Source organism: Ranitomeya imitator, chromosome 2 (genome assembly GCF_032444005.1).
Source record: "Ranitomeya imitator isolate aRanImi1 chromosome 2, aRanImi1.pri, whole genome shotgun sequence".
In the NCBI taxonomy this organism is placed as follows: Eukaryota; Metazoa; Chordata; class Amphibia; order Anura; family Dendrobatidae; genus Ranitomeya; species Ranitomeya imitator.
Window position 1 is genome coordinate 317256504 of NC_091283.1, and position 24247 is coordinate 317280750.

Below are 24247 nucleotides of genomic sequence, written 5' to 3' on the forward strand. Positions count from 1 at the left end.
CATCCCCTGTAGGGACAGGGAAAACCACTGGAGGGTGGAGAAGGGAGGGGCCATTTAACCTCTCTGCAATCCTGTCCCTCTACAGGTCAAGGAAGGAGTACGTCTATGGTGCTGTCTGGAGGGACATAATGGAAAAGTGTGTTGTATAGTCCAAGAAATATGGTAAGTTCTAAAGTAATTTCCCTTTCTCAACCAATAATACTTATGGCTGTTCTATGTTTTTGTACAATTTTTCAATAACGAATATTGTTTCTCCGAGTTACTTTTGATGGTCAACAAAATACGATTTTTCCAGTAATTCATATTTCACACTTTAGGTATTATAATATCTTCTCCTCTGTGTGAGATTTTTACTTCTAATTCCTCATGTTTGGTCCTGTTAAAATAAAAAAAACTTGTATAAACCTCCCATGCTGGTGCGGATCCAGCAGTGTCAGCACTTGCGTTTTGGGGGCTCAGGTTATTATGTCACGCGAGCCCTGCGTACAATTAGCGCTGGCTTCACTGTTCTCACCTTCAGACAAAATCAAACAATACGAGGAAGTCAAAGAGAAATTGCAGACCTGGCTTCCAGTTGATGTTCAATACATTTCAGGGTAGGGACAGTGAAACTGGGGCTGATTGGGTACAGGGCTCGTGCTATGTAACAACCTCAGAGCCCAAGGAACATGATTGCCGATTCCACTGGAACAGCACTGACATGGAAGGTGAATATGATTTTTTTGATATTTTAACAAGGCCAAACATGATAACAACCCATTTAAGAAAATACCATTTCTGTTTAAAAGATTTTCCACATTAAGAACATACTAAAAGCTCCCCTGTGTGAATTCTCTGGCATTTAAGCAAATCTGACTTATGGTTAAAACATTTCCCACATTCTGAACAGGAAAAAGGCGTCTCCCTTCTGTGAGTTCTCTGGTGGCTAGCCAGACGCGTTTTACGGTTAAAACACTTCCCACATTCTGAACAGGAAAAAGGCTTCTCCCCTGTGTGAGTTCTGTGGTGTATAACAAAATCTGATTTCTGGTTAAACCATTTCCCACATTCGGAACAGGAAAAAAGCTTCTCCCCTGTGTGAATTCTCTGGTGCTTACGCAAACCTGATTTCTGGTTAAAACATTTCCCACATTCGGAACAGGAAAAAGGCTTCTCCCCTGTGTGAGTTCTGTGGTGTATGACAAAATCTGATTTCTGGTTAAAACATTTCCCACATTCGGAACAGGAAAAAGGCTTCTCCCCTGTGTGAGTTCTGTGGTGTATAACAAAATCTGATTTCTGGTTAAAACATTTCCCACATTCTGAACAGGAAAAAGGCTTCTGCCCTGTGTGAGTTCTCTGGTGGCTAGCCAGATGTGTTTTACGGTTAAAACATTTCCCACATTCTGAACAAGAAAAAGGCTTCTCCCCTGTGTGAGTTCTGTGATGTATAACAAAATCTGATTTCTGGTTAAAACATTTCCCACATTCTGAACAAGAAAAAGGCTTCTCCCCTGTGTGAATTCTCTGGTGCTTACGCAAACCTGATTTCTGGTTAAAACATTTCCCACATTCGGAACAGGAAAAAGGCTTCTCCCCTGTGTGAGTTCTGTGGTGTATAACAAAATCTGATTTCTGGTTAAAACATTTCCCACATTCTGAACAGGAAAAAGGATTCTTCCCTGTGTGAATTATCTGGTGATTAAGAAAATATGATTTCTGGTTAAAACATTTCCCACATTCTGAACAGGAAAAAGGCTTCTGCCCTGTGTGAATTCTCTGGTGCATACACAAACCTGATTTTTGGTTAAAACATTTCCCACATTCAGAACAGGAAAAAGGCTTCTCCCCTGTGTGAATTCTCTGGTGCTTATGCAAATCTGATTTCTGGTTAAAACATTTCCCACATTCTGAACAGGAAAAAGGCTTCTCCCCTGTGTGAATTCTCTGGTGCATACGCAAACCTGATTTTTGGTTAAAACATTTCCCACATTCTGAACAGGAAAAAGGCTTCTCCCCTGTGTGAATTCTCTGGTGCTTACGCAAATCTGATTTCTGGTTAAACCATTTCCCACATTCAGAACAGGAAAAAGGCTTCTCCCCTGTGTGAGTTCTGTGGTGTATAACAAAATCCGATTTCTGGTTAAAACATTTCCCACTCTTGGAACAAGAAAATCTGTTCTCTGCTGTGTGAATTGTTTGATGTTTAAGAAAAGACTTTTCAAGGGGAAAGCTATTTCCATATTCTGAAGGTGAAAACGGCTTCTTTGATTTAGGAGGAGCTCGTTTTTTAATGCTTATTTTAAATATTTGATTTTCCTTAGTAGTCGGTAATGAATCAGAAGACAGGACCCGTTTCAAAGGATCAGATGACAGACAGATACTGTGAAGGGATGATGGTATATCTGGAATAATTGCATTCACTTCAATTGCATCCTGTGGGATCTCAAGATTATCTGATTTAAAAATTGAAGATGTCAGCTGTCCCTCTGATCTCCTGGTACAGTCATCTGCCAAAAATAAAACCAATTATTTTTCAATTAAATATCCCCACACTTAAAGGGACACTGTCACCTGAATTTGGAGGGAACAATCTTCAGCCATGGAGGCGGGGTTTTCGGGTGTTTGATTCACCCTTTCCTTACCCGCCGGCTGCATGCTGGCTGCAATATTGGATTGAAGTTCATTCTCTGTCCTCCGTAGCACACGCCTGCGCAAGGCAAGATTGCAGCCAGCATGCAGCCGGCGGGTAAGGAAAGGGTGAATCAAACACCCGAGAACCCCGCCTCCATGGCTGAAGATTGTTCCCTCCAAATTCAGGTGACAGTGTCCCTTTAATATTTTGAACATTTCAATTTAAACTGTCAATAAAAATGGCAAGTTATGCAAACAATTCGAATTATTCACCAAGAAAATGACAGTTCTCAGTCTAATAGAAAACCTCATAGGATGAACCAGTAGAGCGTGGTGTTGAACTGATTGTTCATTCTGCCTCCCAAATATGGAATAAAAAGCCACCAAGCAATGTTTGTAGAAAAAAAAAATACTACCAATAAAAAGTTCTACTCATCTTACAAAAACAACAAGTCCCCACTCAGGTCCATCATAACAGGTTTCTACATTATTAGTGGTTCAAAGACTCATCAAAAGCAACATGGCTTCCATAAACCAATCCAGCAAAATCCACTCTCCCAAAGTCAAATTTCCCCCTCGCTTCTGAGTCTTGCAGTGTGCTCAAACCACATTTAGAACCAATGTATTTGGCATTTACAGTCAAGAAACGGGGTGCTCACTGTTGAATGGGTGCTCTGGAGTAAAAAGTCAATAGATCAAAATGGTAGAACTCCGGCACATGATAAAAATTTAACGTTTTGTTGTGCTGAAACAAGAAAATCCACAATTTCAGATAATAAACCCATATGAATACAGAGTTGTTTAAATCATCAACATTTTCGGTGCGAATCTGCCTCTCTGAAGATACATCAGTTTTTACAGGTTCAGGGTCCCCAAGTGGTGGAGTAAGGTGTCCATGTGCATTGGTATTCACATGGCACATGGAAACCTTATGCCATCACCTATACATCATCCAATTCTGGGATGTATTAACAGAAGTATACAATCTAGATCACGTGAAGTCATTATTGCCCTCTACTCCTGTTTGGTCAGACCTCACGTGGAATTCTGTGTCCAGTTTTGGGCACCACATTTAAAAAAAAGACATCAACAAACTGGAGCAAGTTCAGAGAAGAGCGACCAGAATGGTGACCAGTCTGCAAACCATGTCCTATGAGGAATAGTTGCAGGATTTGAGAATGGTTAGCTTGCAGAAAAGAAGACTGAGCGGAGACTTAATAGCGGTCAACAAATATCCCAAGGGCTGCCACATTGTAAAAGGATCATTTTTATTTTCATTTGCACAAGGAAAGACTAGAAGCCATGAGATGAAACTGAATGGGGGGAAACACAGATTAGATAATAGAAAAAACTTTTTGACAGTTAGGGTAAACAATGAGTGGAACAGGCTGCCACGAGAGGTGGCGAGTTCTCCGTCCATGCAAGTTTTCAAACAGGCTGGACAGAAATCTGTCTGGGATGATTTAGTGAATCCTGCTTTGAGCAGTGGGTTGGACAGATGACCCAGGAGGTCCCTTCCAACTATCATTCTATGGTTCTATGATCTTTAGAAAGACAGATTTGTGCCAAAACATTGAAGATTTAAACACATCTGTATTCATTTGGGTCTATTATCCGAAATTGTGGATTTTCTTGTGTCTGCACAAAAAATTGTTAAAAATGTATCTATCGTCTGCCAGAGTTCTACCATTTTAATGTATTTGGCATTACTATAGCGAGAAGAACCCACTTAATTTAAAGTGCATGTGTTTTCTGAAGAACAATCTGGGCACTATGTGTTGGTTAATAAAATGGTATATTTTCATTTTTACTCTCCAACATCCACTGCGCGCTAATTACCGGAAAGTGGCTGTGGAGTCAAAATTGTCACTACTCCTATAGATTAACTCACTGAGGGTTAGACTGTCCAAAATGGAGTCTCTTATGGAGATTTCTACTGCTCTGGTTTTCTGACGTTTTGTCATATTAGGGCTTTTACAAATGCTATGTCCCATCTCCTCTGGGATATGACGTCTGCTTATTCATTCTGCAGGCGGCGCTGCTAATGGAGGAGACATCAGAACCAGAAGCTCTGGGGGCACAGACTCTGTCCAGCCACTAAGATTAAGGAGCCTGCGACCTGTGGTACCATCCATTCTGGCAGATTGGGTGTGTACGCTGTCCAGTTAAAGTGATCTGCTCCCTACTTCAGCCAATTGGAAAGCACCACACCCTACTAAAGTTCGAATCATATTGCTGGAAGCTGAGAGATACAGGCTTGTTCTCCTCTGGTTCAGTCCTCTGTACTCAGCCTCCAGCTTGTGCATTTGTTTCCTGTTGTGACCCGGTCTGTTTACTGACTACTCTTCAGTCTTCTGATTTTGTATTTTCTCTGCCCTCCCGGTTGTGGCCAGACTACCTGACTAATCTTCTTGCCATCTTATACTACAGAAAAGCAAGTTTCAACGTGGCCCAAGCCTAGGGGTCTGTGTACAAGTCCAGATGTAGAGGGGTTAAAGAAGTTAAAGGATCGTGGGCAAAACTGTGAATATAGACAATAACACTTCTACTGAAATAATCAAGCTGAACAGTCTTTTTAAGTATATACAGTACAGACCAAAAGTTTGGACACACCTTCTTATTTAAAGATTTTTCGGTATTTTCATGACTATGAAAATTGTAAATTCACACTGAAGGCATCAAAACTATGAATTAACACATGTGGAATTATATACTTAACAAAAAAGTGTAAAACAACTGAAATTATGTCTTATATTCTAGGTTCTTCAAAGTAGCCACCTTTTGCTTTTATGATTGCTTTGCACACTCTTGGCATTCTCTTGATGAGCTTCAAGAAGTAGTCACCGGAAATGGTCTTTCAACAATCTTGAAGGAGTTCCCAGAATTGCTTCACTCTGCGGTCCAGCTCACCCCAAACCATCTCGATTGGGTTCAGGTCTGGTGACTGTGGAGGCCAGGTCATCTGGCGTAGCACCCCATCACTCTCCTTCTTGGTCAAATAGCCCTTACACAGCCTGGAGGTGTAAATGGGGTCATTGTCCTGTTGAAAAATAAATGATGGTCCAACTAAACGCAAACCGGATGGAATAGAATGCCGTTGCAAGATGCTGTGGTAGCCATGCTGGTTCAGTATGCCTTCAATTTTGAATAAATCCCCAACAGTGTCACCAGCAAAGCACCCCCACACCATCACACCTCCTCCTCCATGCTTCCCGGTGGGAACCAGTCATGTAGAGTCCATCCGTTCACCTTTTCTGCGTCGCACAAAGACACGGTGGTTGGAACCAAAGATCTCAAATTTGGACTCATCAGACCAAAGCACAGATTTCCACTGGTCTAATGTCCATTCCTTGTGTTTTTTAGCCCAAACAAGTCTCTTCTGCTTGTTGCATGTACTTAGCAGTGGTTTTCTAGCAGCTATTTTACCATGAAGGCCTACTGCACAAAGCCTCCTCTTAACAGTTGTAGTAGACATGTGTCTGTGTGGCATTGACCTGGTCTCTAATCTGAGCTGCTGTTAACCTGCGATTTCTGAGGCTGGTGACTCGGATAAACTTATCCTCAGAGGCAGAAGTAACTCTTGGTCTTCCTTTCCTGGGGCGGTCCTCATGTGAGCCAGTTTCTTTGTAGCGCTTGATGGTTTTTGCAACTGCACTTGGTTACACTTTCAAAGTTTTCCCAATTTTTTGGACTGACTGACCTTCATTTCTTAAAGTAATGATGGCCACTCATTTTTCTTTCCTTAGCTGCTTTTTTCTTGCCATAATACAAATTCTAACAGTCTATTCAGTAGGACTATCAGCTGTATATCCACCAGACTTCTGCTCAACACAACTGATGGTCCCGACCCCATTTATAAGGCAAGAAATCACACTTATTAAACCTGACAGGGCACACCTGTGAAGTGAAAACCATTCCCGGTGACTACCTCTTGAAGCTCATCAAGAGAATGCCAAGAGTGTGCAAAGCAGTCATCAAAGCAAAAGGTGGCTACTTTGAAGAACCTAGAATATAAGACATATTTTCAGTTGTTGGACACTTTTTTGTTAAAGGGAACCTGTAACCCCCATCCAGGCGTTTGTAACTAAAAGAGCCACCTTGTGCAGCACTGATGCTGCATTCTGACAAGGTGTCTCTTAGTTCGGGTCCCTGGCACTGCTGAAATAATCGCTTTTGAAATTTGTCCCTCATATATTGCACAGCCACGTAGTATATAGCAGCCACATAGTATATAGCACAACCACGTAGTACATAGCACAGCGATGTAGTATATCTACGTGGCTGTGTTATATACTACGTGGCCTGTGTTATATACTGCGTGGGCTGTGCTCTATACTACGTGGGCTGTGTTATTTTCAGCGTGGGCTGTGTTATATACTGCATGGGCTGTGTTATATACTGCAGGAAGGCAGGTCTTTCCCTCTAATCCAGATGCCTCCCAGCCATCACTCATGGCCTCTGCACGCCGGGTGCGGCCTCCTCTTCCTTCATTAGTGTTCCTGGCGCCTGCGCTGCAATTTTTTTTTTTATGGGCATGCGCAGTTGTGCTGCCCTTCGAACTTACAGAGCAGGTGCCAGGAACGCCAATGAGGGAAGAGGAGGCGGCGCCAGGCGTGCAGAGGCAATGAGTGATGGCTCGGAGACGTCTGGATTAGGGGGGAAAGACCTGCCTCCCTGGCGATTTCGAGGTATTAGGCGACAAATTTCAAAAGCTATTATTTCAGCAGTGCCAGGGACCCTAACTAAAAGAGCCACCTTGTCAGAATGCAGCATCAGTGCTGCTCAAGGTGGCTCTTTTAGTTATAAACGCCTGGGGGGGGGGCTTTTGACAGGTTCCCTTTAAGTATATAATTCCACATGTGTTAATTCATAGTTTTGATGCCTTCAGTGTGAATTTACAATTTTCATAGTCATGAAAATACAGAAAAATCTTTAAATAAGAAGGTGTTTCCAAACTTTTGGTTTGTACTGTATATAAGAGTAACTAATGATAAAACCATTTCAGGGTTAGTAAAGTGTGGGTCTCAGTAGCTCTTGGCGATATAAGCGACCGTAAAGGCCAATATTTTCTATCACGAGTTTCAACAAGAAATATACTTTTAAATAGAACTATTTATAATAGTGCAGAGCTGACGTGTGATAAATTTAGAAGAGGCAATGGAGACCTTTTTTTAAGAACTACCACGGAGTAAAAGACTCAGGCAGGGCGATCCCACCACAACTATCATACAGATGAACATGTAAAGAAAATACATTTTCTTATTCTAATACATCCCCAACAACAATGTATGTACGAGGGGAGAACTCCAACACTTAACCGGAGTTGCACTCATTTGTGGTGGACCATTGGAGCCACTATGAGTCCTGAACAGAAGAGTACAGAAAGTATTAGCACCCCCATTTCAGGAGAGATTGTGCAGTAATCTGAATTCTTCAGGATTGAAAACATAATGTAATTTATGATGTGGAGTGAATCCATGAAACCAGAGCTCAAGCCAACACATCTCCTGCAGGCAAGAATAAATGTATATTACAGCCATCAGCCACGCACAGGTCAGAGATATATCATGGAACAGGTGGAATGGATTTTATGTAGTTTATCACAATCCTCCTTGAAGTTAGTCGGTTTTAAAAGAAATTGAAAAGTCAGGATAAAGGGAAACTCTGCTGCTATCGTACAGAAATTCACATTTGCCCTCACGGCACATTTAATATTGTCGATCATAAAAGTGAAGTTTGGCCAGAAAGACTGGACCTGGTCTTGTAGGGACCATATGAGCACATTCAGCAGCACAGAAGGGAGAGAAGGGAGATTCATCCAATAAGATATCAAGGTTCTAGGAAGCCAACAGCATCATTACCCTCTGCTTTCTCTTACAGGCCCATCATAATATTTTTCTTCAAGTGATTTTCGAACTTGTCAGCACATTCTACGTATGATGTCATTTGGCTTTGTAGTTTACAGATTTACTGGATCCTCCAGGATCTACGTTCTATAAAAAGGGCTTTTAATGCCCAAAGTCATTTGAACAGTTTTGGATGGAGGATAATGTTGTGGTCTAGAGGCAAAATGGTGATCACACGATTGTGAAACGACCGGACTACACCACCGATAAAGCAGCCACAGCCGGTGACTGAGAAGAATCTGTGACTTCTCTGTATTTAGTGGTTACTACTCACCTGGGTAGTCATATGTAGGAATCTCCTCTTTACACCGCTCATCACCCCTCACATATGTCTCTGTAGTATTAATATGGGTCAGATCTTTACCCTGAAACACATATTATAAAAGTCACAGACAGATGGAGGAGTCACATCTATGATCAGCTCTAATCCTGCCATCTCCACCATTCTCATTACACAAGTATAAAACATATAATACTGGTGGATAAAACAAGACTGAGCACAAGACCTTCACAGCCGTCTACACATCATAGGGGAGATCTCATGACACCTTCTCTCCATCTACCTGATGATCCTGAGGAACATTGGAATCTTCTTGTTTACAGTCCTGTGGAAGAAGACGAGGACATCTCTCTGGTGTCATCTTACTGGATAGATCTGGAGGAAACACATACAGGGAGTGAATTCATTCTTTACATACAGATAATTATAGGCCATATATATTTAGTCCTGTCTATTACCTGGTGATGTGAGGGGCTGTGGAACCTCCATTATGACGTCCTTGTACAGATCTTTGTGTCCTTCTAAATACTCCCACTCCTCCATGGAGAAATAGACGGCGACATCCTGACACCTTACAGGAACCTGACACATACAGTGATACCGTCATCCCCCCGATCCCTTCATAGCGTTACTGTATAATGTCCCAGCATTCCCAGCAGTGTCACCTCTCCAGTCAGCAGCTCAATCAACTTGTAGATGAGTTCTAGGATCTTCTGGTGATTGATGTCCTCATATATCAGGTGGTGAGGTGGAGGCCCCGTGATTGGGCTCAGGGGTCTTCCCCATCCCTCAGACACAGGGTCCTGACAGCGCTCACTAGAGGTCTTCTTCACTACTGTGTAATCCTGGTAATGGAGAGACACAATAATAAATCTCACTACAGACATTTCCAGAGTCCTCACCTCTCCAGTTCTGTCCATCTGTTATTCCCATAGATAAGAATGATGTAATGTGACGTCATCAGAATCTCTCACCTCTCCAGTAAGCTGGAAGAGGATCTCTAGGGTGAGGTGTAATATCCTCTCTGCCATCTTGTCTCTGTCCATATCCATCTCTGATGGGTAAATCAGGAAAATTCTCTTATATAGAAGATCTTCACTGAGAGGATCCGATATTGTAGAGACCTGAATGAGAAGAAAATGAGCTGATGTAACATCATAAAATCCTGTGTAATAATACAATTACCCGAGATAATAAGGGAAACATATGAGGAGATTTATTATTTTACAGTATTTAGTTTTCTTCTTTACAGAAGAAACAGGCAGAAATTATCTGATCCCAAAGTCTCCATGTACAGTGATTTTTGGGGTTTATTTCTGGCCTTTGACTTTCCTATATTACAAGAAAAACATCAGAAAAAGCAGATATTAAAATGTTTTAAAACAAAATTGGCGCTAACAATTCCTGTAGGAAGAAAAAAAACATGAAAAAAAGGCAGAAGACACATTTTATTATTTTTTTTAACACCTAAACGTGATTTTAAAAATAATTAAATCTTTGGGCACCAGAACATAGATGTACACCGCAGGGACGGCACAGGTCTCCTGTTATTTTGTCTCCCAAGATTTTAATCTACGCATGCCTTCAGATTATGAGAGGGGCCCCTCAAATTTGGGAGAAAAAAGGGCGTCTTATAATCCTAATAATACGGTACGTCAGATAGCAGGCACAACACTTTATGAATGCTTCTTCTGCATTGTGCAGTCAGGAACTTTCCGGCTACATGTGGCGGTACATAACTTTTGTTACAAGCTTCATCAGTCCAGCAAACTTTATGGGAAGGCCCATCATCCCCTGAGGAGACCATACGGGCTGAGATGTGCCACTACGGCTCCTCAGAGCTACTCACAGCTCCCAGGTGATTTGTGAGGACTGCATAGTCCATTCGATGAGGGTCACACACTCCTTGCTGTGGTACTGCATCTTCAGCTCTCAATAGGAGAACTTGTGTCCTAGTTTGATGACTGTGTCGCTTCCTCTCCAGTTTTTAATGAAGTAGAATATTGAAAAACTAGATGGTGGCTCGATTCTAGCGCATCGGGTATTTTAGAATATGTATGTAGTTTATTTATGAAGATTTCAGAATAATGCAATGAATACACAGGATTCGGCCGGCCGGGCGCGACCAATTAGCGAAGCGTGGTTCAAATACCACGCCAATTCGCGGCCGGACTGCGCCTGTCGCTGATTGTTTGCGGCCGGCCACATAGTATATAGCACAGCCACGTAGTGTATAGCACAGCCCACGTAGGATATAGCACAGCCCACGCAGTATATAACACAGCCCACGCAGTATATAACACAGCCCACGCAGTATAGAGCACAGCCACGTAGATATACTACATCGCTGTGCTATATGCTACGTGGTTGTGCAATATACTACGTGGCTGTGCAATATACTGCGTGGCTGTGCAATATACTGCGTGGGCTGTGTTATATACTACATCGCTGTGCTATATACTACGTGGCTGCTATATACTACTTGGCTGTGCTATATACTACGCGGCCGTCCGTGACCAATCAGCGATATTGCCGCGGGATTTAAACACCTAGTTAAGTTATATGTAAATTTGGAACATCTATTTTTCATCAATAACGTTTTTTTGAAAAGTTTCCATAGGCTCTGAATATTCGTTACGGGGATGAAAATGGGATTTTTTTCTTCAGTGCAGTATGAACGTAAGGGTCTGTAGAGGAACTGGTCTGTGTTGTAGTGATAGCCGCTTTCATAAAATGCCTCTTTATGGCCAGTTTTCTCATAAAAAGTTTTATTCCTATAAAAGCCTGAAATTTATCCATTTTACTGGAGGGGGCATATTTCAAGCCTTTATTTAGTAACGCAAGCTCATTTTTATCCAGCATATGTTTGCTTAAGTTAAATATGCCTTCCCTTGATTATTATTATTTTGTTGTTTCATTAGTTTTTTCTTTTTGGTGAATTCCCCCTCCCCCCCCCTACAGCTCCTCTTACACTTTTTTGGGGACTGATTGAAAAAAATGCCTTAAGGATTGTTTCTTAGGCATCTGTGGATTTGTAGGATTGGTTTTAGTTTGTTTTTTCTTTGAAGTAGATGGTTCATCACAGTTGGAGTTAGGGTTGTTCTCTTCCTCCTCTTGGTTTGATTCAAGGACTTCAAACCTGTTATGGTTAGACAGTGGTGTGGAGGATGGATTGGTAGAAGAATTTAATTGATTTGCATTCAAATCTGTGTTTATAATGGACCTTCTGTCGGTGTCCATGGGGGGGGGATCAGGGGTTTAAACAATACTGGGCGGTGGAGTAGGGTGTATAGAGAATTGATCATCAGAGATGAGGGAAGTGGATATATTACTTCCTGTCTCATCTACTATTTCGAATAATTGTTCGTTCTGGGATGAATTTTTAAAAGCACATTCCGGGATAGCGTCGGCCGAATTTGCATTTTTTTTTCGGTCTATAATTTCCTTTTCTTTATTCTTGATTCTGATATTTATGTTTGTTGACATCTTAATAATGTCAGGATGGTTTTTATAAGGTTTAATTGTATCAAAAAGAGTTGCTATTTTTTCTTTACTGTCCATAAGTTGTTTTCATCTTTTTTCGATGATGAATCCCACTGCCTTTTTTGAGAATTCTTTAAACATAAAGTCCCATTCAGCCAAAGTGTTGGGGTCCACAATATCGCCAGATAGAGCTTTCTGGACTATGAGTCCCTTTTGGATACAGTCGTATGCTAAATAGCGTTCCAGGGTCGCAACCTCCCAAAGGTCCCTCATTTCTTTAAGAGTTATTCTAACTTGCTAAGGGATTCTTTAATGCGGATTGTCGGAGTATAAATATATAGTTCTAGTAGCAATAAGCAACAATATGCCCAAATGTTGGCCACCTAGTAATGATCGAGCTTAGATAAATGCCTACAGCGGAGTGACAATAAATTGCACCGTGTAAATAAGACAGTGATAGATAAGTCTTATCAGATGAGTCCCTAAAAGTTCACAGTCTGGGTAACCGAGTACGTAATCCTTATAGGGTAGAAATATCTCAGTCTGGTGAAAGACTTTAAAACGTCATAGAAAAAACAAAAATAAAAAAGTAAAAGAAGCAGCCCTGGCCGGTAACAATGCTTCAGTAGGTGAGGTAGTGCGGCGTGCTACAGACAGATTAACCGGGTTGGAAATCTGCTGTGCACCGCCGCCTGTTACCTTAGTTGGAGCTCTTGTCTTGCGTGAGAACGCTGTTCCTTCGTCGGTGACGCAGGCGGTGGAGATATCCAACGTCCTGTGTAGCTTGATGAGTCCCAGCTTCTGGCTGTGTTCACTGCTTCCTCGCGGTGCGCGATGAACGGAGCAGGACCTGCCGTGACGTCATCGGTCACGTGGAGCCGCGGGATAGTCTGGAGTTGAGCGTTGAGAAAGTACAGATCGCAAAAAGGACCAATATCCTACGCGTTTCTGAAAGAGCGCTTTCCTTCATCAGGGATGGTCCTAAGTGCTTAGATAGATCCTTTTATAGGGAAATGGTCAGATGATCCTATAGGAACCCAAAGAGTTCTATCTCACTGTTCAGTCCCTTTGGAATAAGAGTGTCTAGCATAAAAATCCACTTGCTTTCTGCTCTAGACATAGTTACAATGTAGTTACCTTTTCTCCGGGGTACAGGTATTTTTTCAAACCCCGTGATTTCCATGGAATTTAGATCACTGGTGTGTTTTTCCACGAAATGTTTAGACAGAGGGTGGCCCATGAATTTTTGTTTTATGTTACGCATGTGTTCGCTTATCCTCTCTTTAAGTGGGTGTTTATTCCGCCCACATATAGTTTGTCACATGGGCATTTTATGACATATTTAACCCCTTCTGTGGTACATGTAATATATTGCTTAATATCGCATTTCTTACCATATCTAACAACTGCAAGTTGCTTTTTACTTTGTGTTTTTTTTACACATTGTACATTTACAGCAGGGAAAGAAACCTTTAATAGTTGTTTCGAAAAATGTTGTATTTCGGGCATGATGGTGCTGTACTGTAGGTGCAATAAGATTGCCAAGATTGCAGGCTTTTTTATATATGAAACTTGGATGAGGGGATGTGATTCCCCAAGATTTTATCATCTTTCAAGATACCCCAGTGTTTATTCACTATATTTTTAAGAATGAAGGAATTAGAGTTGAATTGTGTTATAATCGGAACACCGCTTCGGTGATTAGTCGTGCCTGGCCAACCGCGACAAATCAGCGAAACACAGTCCAGCCGCGAATTGGTGCGGAATTTCAACCACGCCTCGCTCATTGGTCGCAGCCAGCCGGGCGAGACCAATCAGCGATATTGGCACGGAATTTAACCCCCACTCACAGCGCGACGTACATACATGCATACATATTCTAGAATACCCAATGCGTTAGAATCGGGCCACCATCTAGTAGATTAAATAATCAAGTAATGCTACTTGATCTCATCACCATTTTTCTCCTTATCTGTGAGGCTGGACTGAAGGACACTTGTTAGATCTAAAATTAGGTTACATGCCTCTGTATAAAGAGACTCAGAGACAGCCAGAGATTCTGCCAATACATTTACATCCAAAGGACCAGAGACAGATAAGCAGCCAATATCATGACACCATCACGAGGGACACGGATCAATCATTCTACAGGAAACAACTTAAGGGATTTCGGCTCCGGTTGGAAGAATACAGATCAGTTCCATTGACCATTGCTGAACCATGGATACATTTGGAGAAAGCCACAATTGGGACCCACTGGTCATCTGACTCCATGGAGACGTTTGGAGAAGCCAGGTTGTGATTCTCGGATCAATTGGCCTTGTACTTGGTATGGACTGAATGGGCTGTCATCTTCCTATGCTTATCGTTACCTTCTCTCTGTGTATGTGCCAAAGGTAAGGTAGTGACCCTGGAAGATCTGAAGTCACAGCTGTTATCCTGGCGAGTCAGCGGAAGGGTGAGGCTCTAATGTGAACCATCTTGGGCACTGTTCTGGAATTGTTTTATGTGTTATCTGCCTGTTTTTGGTTCAATCAAGCATTACCACACTGTTTTTCCCGATAAAGAGAAAGATGGGGGCACCACGGTACATAGGACTCAGACCAGGCCTAAAACTACCAAACATATACTAAGAGAGAACAGGTAGGCCTTACAAATGGGAGTCACTACCAGACCAATATGAAATCACAGCTTTATTAATATTGAAAAATTACAAAAGGCAAAACACACTAAAAAAACATTAAAAACAAGGGGATATAAAATAGCCCCATACACACAAGAGCGGGTGGCGAGCATTTATATTGGTATATGGTCTCCATCCTGGTATGTGCTGCTCCATCCTGCGTCCCCATCCTGTCATGTGCTGCTCCCATCCTGCGCCCCCATCCTGTCATGTGCTGCTCCATCCTGCATCCCCATCCTGACATGTGCTGCTCCATCCTGCGTCCCCATCCTGTCATGTGCTGCTCCATCCTGCGCCCCCATTCTGTCATGTGCTGCTCCATCCTGCGCCCCCATTCTGTCATGTGCTGCTCCATCCTGCATCCCCATCCTGTCATGTGCTGCTCCCATCCTGCGCCCCCGTTGTCATGTGATGCTCCCATCCTGCGCCCCCGTTCTGTCATGTGCTGCTCCCATCCTGGCCTCCATTCTGTCATTTGCTGCTCCCATCCTGTCATGTGCTGCTCCCATCCTGCGCCCCCGTTCTGTCATGTGCTGCTCCCATCCTGCGCCCCCGTTCTGTCATGTGCTGCTCCCATCCTGCGCCCCCGTTCTGTCATGTGCTGCTCCCATCCTGCGCCCGTTCTGTCATGTGCTGCTGCCATCCTGCACCCGTTCTGTCATGTGCTGCTCCCATCCTGCGCCCGTTCTGTCATGTGCTGCTCCCATCCTGCGCCCGTTCTGTCATGTGCTGCTGCCATCCTGCGCCCGTTCTGTCATGTGCTGCTCCCATCCTGCGCCCGTTCTGTCATGTGCTGCTGCCATCCTGCGCCCGTTCTGTCATGTGCTGCTGCCATCCTGTGCCCGTTCTGTCATGTGCTGCTGCCATCCTGCTCCCGTTCTGTCATGTGCTGCTGCCATCCTGCCCCCGTTCTGTCATGTGCTGCTCCCATCCTGCCCCCGTTCTGTCATGTGCTGCTCCCATCCTGCGCCACCATTGTATGATATGCCCCCCATAAGACGCTCCAGTGTGTATGCCCCCGTATGCTGCTGCCATATAAAAAAAAAAAAAAAATACCATACTCACCTATCGTCCGGCTCCACTGCAGGTGTGTTTTCAAGAAAATGGCGCCGGAAAGCGCGGACTGCGCAGGCGCCGATTCCGGCAGCAGGAATCGGCGCCTGCGCAGTCCGCGCTTTCCGGCGCCATTTTCTTGAAGACACATTCCGGCTCCTCTGCCTGTGACTGGTAAGTCAGAGGGCAGCGCCGGCGCGCATTAAGTGCGTCATCGCGCCCTCTGAACTGTCACAGCAGAGGAGCCGGGAGACGGAGCCGCACGCAGCGCTGGAACGGGGAAAGGTGAATATACTTACCCTCCTGGCGGTCCCTGACTCTCCGGTGGAGATCGCGGTATGCGTTCAGTGTTTACGCATACCGCGATCTCCTGGGAGCGTCACTCTGTGGGGGCCAGACTGCGCCGGCGCTTGCGCCTGCTGTTATGACCTGGTGGTTAGGAGCACCCGGAATGACCTGATAATTAAACCTCATACAGGACGAGCTCTGGGATGTGGGAGCTCTGCTGACCGCAAACCCTAATCCTATCACACACACTAGAAATAGCCGTGGAGCGCTCCTGACCAGACCTAGGCGCCTCGTCACAGCCTAAGAACTTTCTAGCCCTAGAGATAGAAAACAAAGCCTACCTTGCCTCAGAGAAATTCCCCAAAGGTAAAGGAAGCCCCCCCACATATATTGACTGTGAGTAAAGATGAAAGTCACAAACGCAGAAATGAAACAGGTTTCAGCAAAGGGAGGCCAGACTTACTAAATAGACAGAGGATAGGAAAGGTAACTTTGCGATCAGCACAAAAACCTACAAAAGACCACGTAGAGTGTGCAAAAAAGACCTCCGCACCGACTCACGGTGCGGAGGGGCCACTCTGCATCCCAGAGCTTCCAGCTAGCAAGACAAAATCATGAAAACCAGCTGGACAAGAAAACAGAGAACAAAATAAGACAATAAGGAACTTAGCTTCTGCAGGAGAAGGCAGGTCACCAGAGAGATCCAGGAGCGAACTGAACGAATGCAAAAACATTGACAGCTGGCATGGAGTAACGATCTGAGAGGAGTTAAATAGAGCAGCCAACCAAAGGATAAACCACGTCACCTGTGTAAGGAACCTCAGAAGCAGCAGCTTCACTCATAGCCACCAGAGGGAGCCCATAGACAGAACTCGCCGAAGTACCATTCACGACCACAGGAGGGAGTTCGACAACAGAATTCACAACAGCCTGCGCAGTCTATAAAGGCTTCGGACAGAGTGACGCTCCCAGCGTTATATTATAGATCTGGCGGCTAGAGAAGCCGCATGGAGTAATAAGGCGAAGAACTTGTTTAGTGAGGATACCCTGAGCACGACAGATACTGGGTCTGGGACCAGTGATTTTCATCAGGTGACTAGGGAGTTAACTAACCTGCATAAAGCATATGCCAAACCCTGGTGGAATTTAAAGACTCTAGAAGAATATAAGCGTACTGGCATTATTCCTAGGGGACTTAGCGAGTACAAATATTCCCCGACTGTGAGGTTGACGATGGGTTTCAAAGGACTTGGGAGTCTGGTCTGTCCAAATGCTCTTTCATTATATTGGACATGCTAATCGAACACGATCAGGGGGTCCTTAAATCCCTAAAAGATAAGCTTCTACTATGTGAGGGCAAATTGGATGGCTTTGACCGTAAGTCTCTGGTGGAACCGTTCCAAGAACAACTCAAGACTACCCTTGATAATTTTGAAAAAGACATTACTGCTAAAAAGAGACAGAAATTCACGAGGGATCAAATGGACTTTAAGAACGGGCAAGCCTTTAAATGGACACATAAGGGGAATCGGAGGCTGAGAAAAGGGCCGGACCATGTTGAGAATGACGTAGCCACGCTATCAGATGCACCTTCTAGTGACGGTTTTTTATCGTCGGAAATAAGCGTCATCGAAAGCGCAGGAGGAGGGGCCGGAGGAGGAGACGTATCCCAAAAGAGGCGCAATCGGAACCGCAAAGCGTGGTCGCCTCGGTACCAACGGGAGACGCGGCAGAACAGGAGACGCTAACATCTGACTTCTCTCGGGCCACTGGTAAGTTGCAAATTATTAACCTCTCTAAATATGTTTTATCAGAGCATGAAATTGCCTTATTACAAAAGGGTCTTTCTTTCTGCCCTACCAGTGGGCTCGACAAGTTTACTTTTATTAAAGACGTCTATCTGTTTTGCAGACAGCTTACCTTTAAATTGCTCTATCATCGACCTTCGGCCCTAGATGAACTACCCATGGCCGACAGACTTGTCCTAAGGGATCTCTTGGACCTTCTGGATGAGGGTGATGAGTGCCAGCCTAGAAGAACATTTACTGGTAGGCTACCCTCACAAGCCACCCCCCCCCACCCCCGTTCACCATGTTTCCAGCGGTGCAGAGTTTTTTTTAACGCTGTGTGTAGGGAGATACACGAGCTCAAGCTTGATCCAAATAGGGGGAGGAATATCAGCCAGAAAGATCAGGCTATTTTGGCTAAATTAGGTTCCAATAGGGACTTTGTTATTCGTGAAGCAGATAAGGGGGGCAACTTGGTTATTTGGCCGGTTGACCTCTATTCACAGGAGGCCATGCGCCAACTAGGTAACTCAGAGTGCTACCAAATGCTCCCCTCTGACCCTACTTCTGTTTTCCAGGGTAAATTGAGTCGTTTACTGGAGGCTGCATACACATGGAATATTATCAACAAACGGGAACGAGAGATTCTAACTAACCACCATCCCAGGATTCCCACCTTCTACATGCTTCCAAAGGTGCACAAATCTTTACAGGCCCCTCCGGGGAGGCCTATAGTTTCCGGGACTGGTGGGTTACTTGAACGGCCGTGTGTTTACATTGATTTTTGTCTTCAGCCTTTAGTCGTGTCCCTCAAGTCATATGTCAAGGATTCTACATCTCTCATTGTGCAACTTCAGAATCTTGAAATCCCGCAGGGGGTGTGGCTCGTGACCCTGGATGTGTAGTCCCTGTACACGTGTATTGGACACAAACTGGGTATACGTGCGGTATCTTTTTTTCTGGACTCTAATTCTACAGGAGATAGAGGACACGATTCGTTCATTTTGGATCTGTTGTTATTTATTTTGGATCAGAATTATTTCATCTTCGATCGTGTCTTCTACAGGCAAGTGAGGGGCATAGCTATGGGGGCTCGCTGCGCCCCTGCTTACGCCAACCTTTTTTTGTGTTGGTGGGAGGTCACTAGGGTGTTCTGTCTGGATCACTTTTCTGAATATGTCATAAAATGGTTTTGATATATTGATGACGTTGTGTTTATCTGGACAGGCACCCTGGAACAGTGCAAGGACTTTGTGGGCATTTTGAATGATAACCCCTGGAACATTCGTCTTACATCACGTTATTCCCAGACGGACATTGAGTTCCTGGACCTGAGTTTGCAAGTGAAGGATTCTAAAATTCTGACGACTCTTTATCGGAAACCCACGGCCACCAACAGTTTGCTACACTTTGAGAGTTTCCACCCTTTGCAAATCAAAGCAGGTATACCCAAGGGTCAATTTTATAGGGTCAGGAGGAATTGCAGTGAGCATGGGGAGTTTACTACACAATCCCGTGAGCTCACTGCGCGTTTCCGAGAGAGGGGTTACCCCAAACGGGTTGTTTCCCGGGCCTTCTCCGCTGCAAATAACAGTAGAAGGGAGGATCTCCTAAAAACTAGAACTAAGACCACTGAGAAACCACTGGGAATTATAACTATCTTTAATAACCAGTGGCGGGATCTACGGGGCATCCTCTCTAAATATTGGGGTATCCTACAGAGTGAGCCCAAACTTCTTCCCCATATTGCCCCACAACCCAATCTGGTAGCTAGGAGGGCTAGGAGTCTGAGGGACTGTTTAAGTCATAGCCACTTTCAACGGCCGGTCACCAAACTCCGTAGAGGGGTCAGACTTATGGGGACTTTCCCGTGTGGAAACTGTAGTATTTGCCCTTTCACCAGTTGTGATGAGAAGATCATGGTGCCTTCTTTGTTTCCACAGACTCCTACCAAGGCCTATTTCAACTGTAGGTCCCGGAATCTGTTTACGCGTTGGTTTGTCCATGCCCTAAAGTTTATGTGGGCCAAAGCACACAGGAGCTCAAGAGACGCGTACAGCAACATTTTTCCACTATCTCAACTGCTATGAGGGACAAGGCTAAAGGAAAAACCCTTACTTCAGTGGCTGAACATTTTTTGGTTGCACACGGTTCACGATTGGCTGGCACGAAAATTCTGGGACTTGAAGCAGTACGAATGAATATGAGGGGCGGAAATGTTACCCTTGAACTCCTGAAACGGGAATCTAAGTGGATCTTCGATCTGAATTCTGTCATCCCTATAGGCTTGAATGAAGATCTATTGTTCACTGGCTTCTATAAACAATGATCATGTCTACCGATAGGTGTGTGTTAAAAATTGGCCAGTGCACTACTGTTCGTCCTTCTCGTCCCTCTACGTGTTCATCTATGGGAGTGAGGCGTTAATACGCTTCGGTGTGCTGTCATTTATATGGACCTAATCAGGGCTAGTTCTTCATCTGTATTTGGATGGATCATCATGGGGCTTGCCTGCCCATGGAGGACTATACTGGGAGGTGGCCATCTTTTTGCCCCCAACTGGAGCCCCTATATTTGTTTATGTTCGTGTTCATATTTATTTGTATTCTTATTATTTTTTTCTTGTATGTTCATTTCGTTCATTAGTCTTCTATCATTATTTTTCTGTTAGTTTGCCCCCTATACATCTAGTATGTCATGGGGTGTGTTGTGAATTCTGTTGTTAAGCTCCGTCCTGTGGTCATGAATGGTACTTCGGCTGGTTCTGTCCATGGGCTTCCTCTGGTGGTTGTGAGTGGGGCTGCGGCTTCTGAGGTTCCTTCCACAGGTGACGAGGTTAATTCGTTAGCTGGCTGCTCTATTTAACTCCACCTAGATCATTGCTCCATGCCACCTGTCAATGTTCCAGTATTGGTCTAGTTCGCTCCTGGATCGTTCTTGTGACCTGTCTTCCCAGCAGAAGCTAAGTTCCTGCTTGTTTTTCTCTGTTTGCTATTTTTTCTGTCCAGCTTGCTATTTTGATTTTTGTCTTGCTGGCTGGAAGCTCTGGGACGCAGAGGGAGCGCCTCCGCACCGTGAGTCGGTGAGGAGGGTCTTTTTGCACCCTCTGCGTGGTCTTTTTGTAGTTTTTTGTGCTGACCGCAAAGTTACCTTTCCTATCCTCTGTCTGTTCAGTAAGTCGGGCCTCACTTTGCTAAATCTATTTCATCTCTGTGTTTGTAATTTTCATCTTAACTCACAGTCATTATATGTGGGGGGCTGCCTGTTCCTTTGGGGAATTTCTCTGAGGCAAGATAGGCTTTATTTTTCTATCTTTAGGGCTAGCTAGTTCCTTAGGCTGTGACGAGTTGCATAGGGAGCGTTAGGAGCAATCCACGGCTATTTCTAGTGTGTGTGATGGGATTAGGGATTGCGGTCAGCAGAGTTCCCACGTCTCAGAGCTTGTCCTGTAATATTAGTAACTATCAGGTCATTCCGTGTGCTCTTAACCACCAGGTCCATTATTGGCCTCACCACCAGGTCATAACAGTACAGGTGGCCATAAGTATTAATGCATCTCAATAGAGGGATAAGAGAAGTTCTGAGACCATTTTTTTTTCTTTGCAGTGTGTTTTGTCTCTCTTTTCCCCTTTACTTCTGGGTGGTTCAGGATACAGGTGTAGATATGGACATTCAAGGTCTGTTCTCTTGTATGGATAATCTCACTGCAAGGGTACAAAACATTCAAGATTTTGTGGTTCAGAATCCGATGTTAGAGCCTAGGATTCCAATTCCTGATTTGTTTTTTGGGGATAGATCTAAGTTTCTGAATTTCAAAAATAATTGTAAATTGTTTCTTGCTTTGAAACCTCGCTCCTCAGGTGACCCTGTTCAACTAGTGAAAATCATTATTTCTTTGTTACGTGGCGACCCTCAAGACTGGGCATTTTCCCTTGCGCCAGGAGATCCGGCATTGCGTGATGTTGATGCGTTTTTTCTGGCGCTTGGATTGCTTTATGATGAACCAAATTCAGTGGATCAGGCAGAGAAAATCTTGCTGGCTCTGTGTCAGGGTCAGGATGAGGTAGAGATATATTGTCAGAAGTTTAGGAAGTGGTCTGTACTCACTCAGTGGAATGAATGTGCGCTGGCAGCAATTTTCAGAAAGGGTCTCTCTGAAGCCCTTAAGGATGTCATGGTGGGATTTCCCATGCCTGCTGGTCTGAATGAGTCTATGTCTTTGGCCATTCAGATCGATCGACGCTTGCGTGAGCGTAAAGTTGTGCACCATTTGGCGGTATTATCTGAGCATAGACCTGAGCCTATGCAATGTGATAGGACTTTGACCAGAGCTGAACGGCAAGAACACAGACGTCGGAATGGGCTGTGTTTTTACTGTGGTGATTCCACTCATGCTATCTCCGATTGTCCTAAGCGCACTAAGCGTTTCGCTAGGTCTGCCACCATTGGTACGGTACAGTCGAAATTTCTTTTGTCCGTTACTCTGATTTGCTCTTTGTCATCCTATTCTGTTATGGCATTTGTGGATTCAGGCGCTGCCCTGAATTTGATGGACTTGGAGTTTGCTAGGCGCTGTGGTTTTTTCTTGGAGCCCTTGCTGTATCCTATTCCATTGAGAGGAATTGATGCTACGCCTTTGGCCAAGAATAAGCCCCAGTACTGGACCCAATTGACCATGTGCATGGCTCCTGCACATCAGGAGGATATTCGCTTTTTGGTGTTGCATAATCTGCATGATATGGTCGTTTTGAGGTTGCCATGGCTACAGGTCCATAATCCAGTATTGGATTGGAAATCTATGTCTGTGTCCAGCTGGGGTTGTCAGGGGGTACATGGTGATGTTCCATTTTTGTCTATTTTGTCATCCACCCCTTCTGAAGTCCCAGAGTTTTTGTCGGATTACCGGGATGTATTTGATGAGCCCAAATCCAGTGCCCTACCTCCTCATAGGGATTGCGATTGTGCTATTAATTTGATTCCCGGTAGTAAGTTTCCTAAGGGCCGACTGTTCAATTTATCTGTGCCAGAACATGCCGCTATGCGGAGTTATATAAAGGAATCCTTGGAGAAGGGTCATATTCGCCCGTCGTCGTCACCATTGGGAGTAGGGTTCTTTTTTGTGGCCAAGAAGGATGGTTCTTTGAGACCTTGTATTGATTACCGCCTTCTTAATAAGATCACAGTCAAATTTCAGTACCCTTTGCCGCTGCTTTCTGATTTATTTGCTCGGATTAAGGGGGCTAGTTGGTTCACCAAGATAGATCTTCGTGGTGCGTATAATCTTGTGCGTATTAAACAGGGCGATGAATGGAAAACAGCATTTAATACGCCCGAGGGCCATTTTGAATACCTGGTTATGCCATTCGGGCTTTCCAATGCTCCATCAGTATTTCAGTCCTTTATGCATGACATCTTCCGAGAGTACCTTGATAAATTCCTGATTGTATATTTGGATGATATTTTGGTCCTCTCGGATGATTGGGAGTCTCACGTGAAGCAGGTCAGAATGGTGTTCCAGGTCCTTCGTACTAATTCTTTGTTTGTGAAGGGGTCTAAATGTCTTTTTGGAGTTCAGAAGGTTTCATTTTTGGGTTTCATTTTTTCCCCTTCTACTATCGAGATGGACCCTGTTAAAGTCCAGGCCATTTATGATTGGACTCAGCCGACATCTGTGAAGAGTCTGCAAAAGTTCCTGGGCTTTGCTAATTTTTATCGTCGCTTCATCAGTAATTTTTCTAGTGTTGCTAAACCGTTGACTGATTTGACCAAGAAGGGTGCTGATGTGGTCAATTGGTCTTCTGCGGCTGTGGAAGCTTTTCAGGAGTTGAAACGTCGTTTTTCTTCTGCCCCTGTGTTGTGCCAGCCAGATGTTTCGCTCCCGTTTCAGGTCGAGGTTGATTCTTCTGCGATTGGAGCAGGAGCTGTTTTGTCGCAAAGAAGTTCTGATGGCTCGGTGATGAAACCATGTGCCTTCTTTTCTAGAAATTATGATGTTGGCAATCGACAGTTGTTGGCCATGAAGTGGGCATTCGAAGAGTGGCGTCATTGGCTTGAAGGAGCCAAGCATCGCATGGTGGTCTTGACGGATCACAAGAATTTGACTTCTCGAGTCTGCCAAACGGTTGAATCCTAGACAGGCTCGTTGGTCGCAATT

At 44.2% G+C, this 24247-nt stretch overlaps 1 protein-coding gene across 1 annotated transcript in view; it reads right to left on the reverse strand.

Moving 5' to 3' along the window:
- Positions 1-687: 687 nt before the first annotated feature.
- Positions 688-24247, reverse strand: part of LOC138666468 (zinc finger protein 605-like) — a 36163-nt gene continuing 12603 nt past the window's right edge. Inside the window, exons 5-12 of the mRNA XM_069754689.1 lie at positions 12982-13172; positions 10028-10043; positions 9774-9917; positions 9465-9644; positions 9258-9381; positions 9083-9174; positions 8794-8884; positions 688-2489 (exon numbers count right to left, since the gene is read on the reverse strand). Coding sequence (XP_069610790.1) covers positions 799-2489; positions 8794-8884; positions 9083-9174; positions 9258-9381; positions 9465-9644; positions 9774-9917; positions 10028-10043; positions 12982-13172 — 2529 coding nt within the window. The 3' untranslated portion in view covers positions 688-798. The remainder of the gene's footprint in view (positions 2490-8793; positions 8885-9082; positions 9175-9257; positions 9382-9464; positions 9645-9773; positions 9918-10027; positions 10044-12981; positions 13173-24247) is intronic.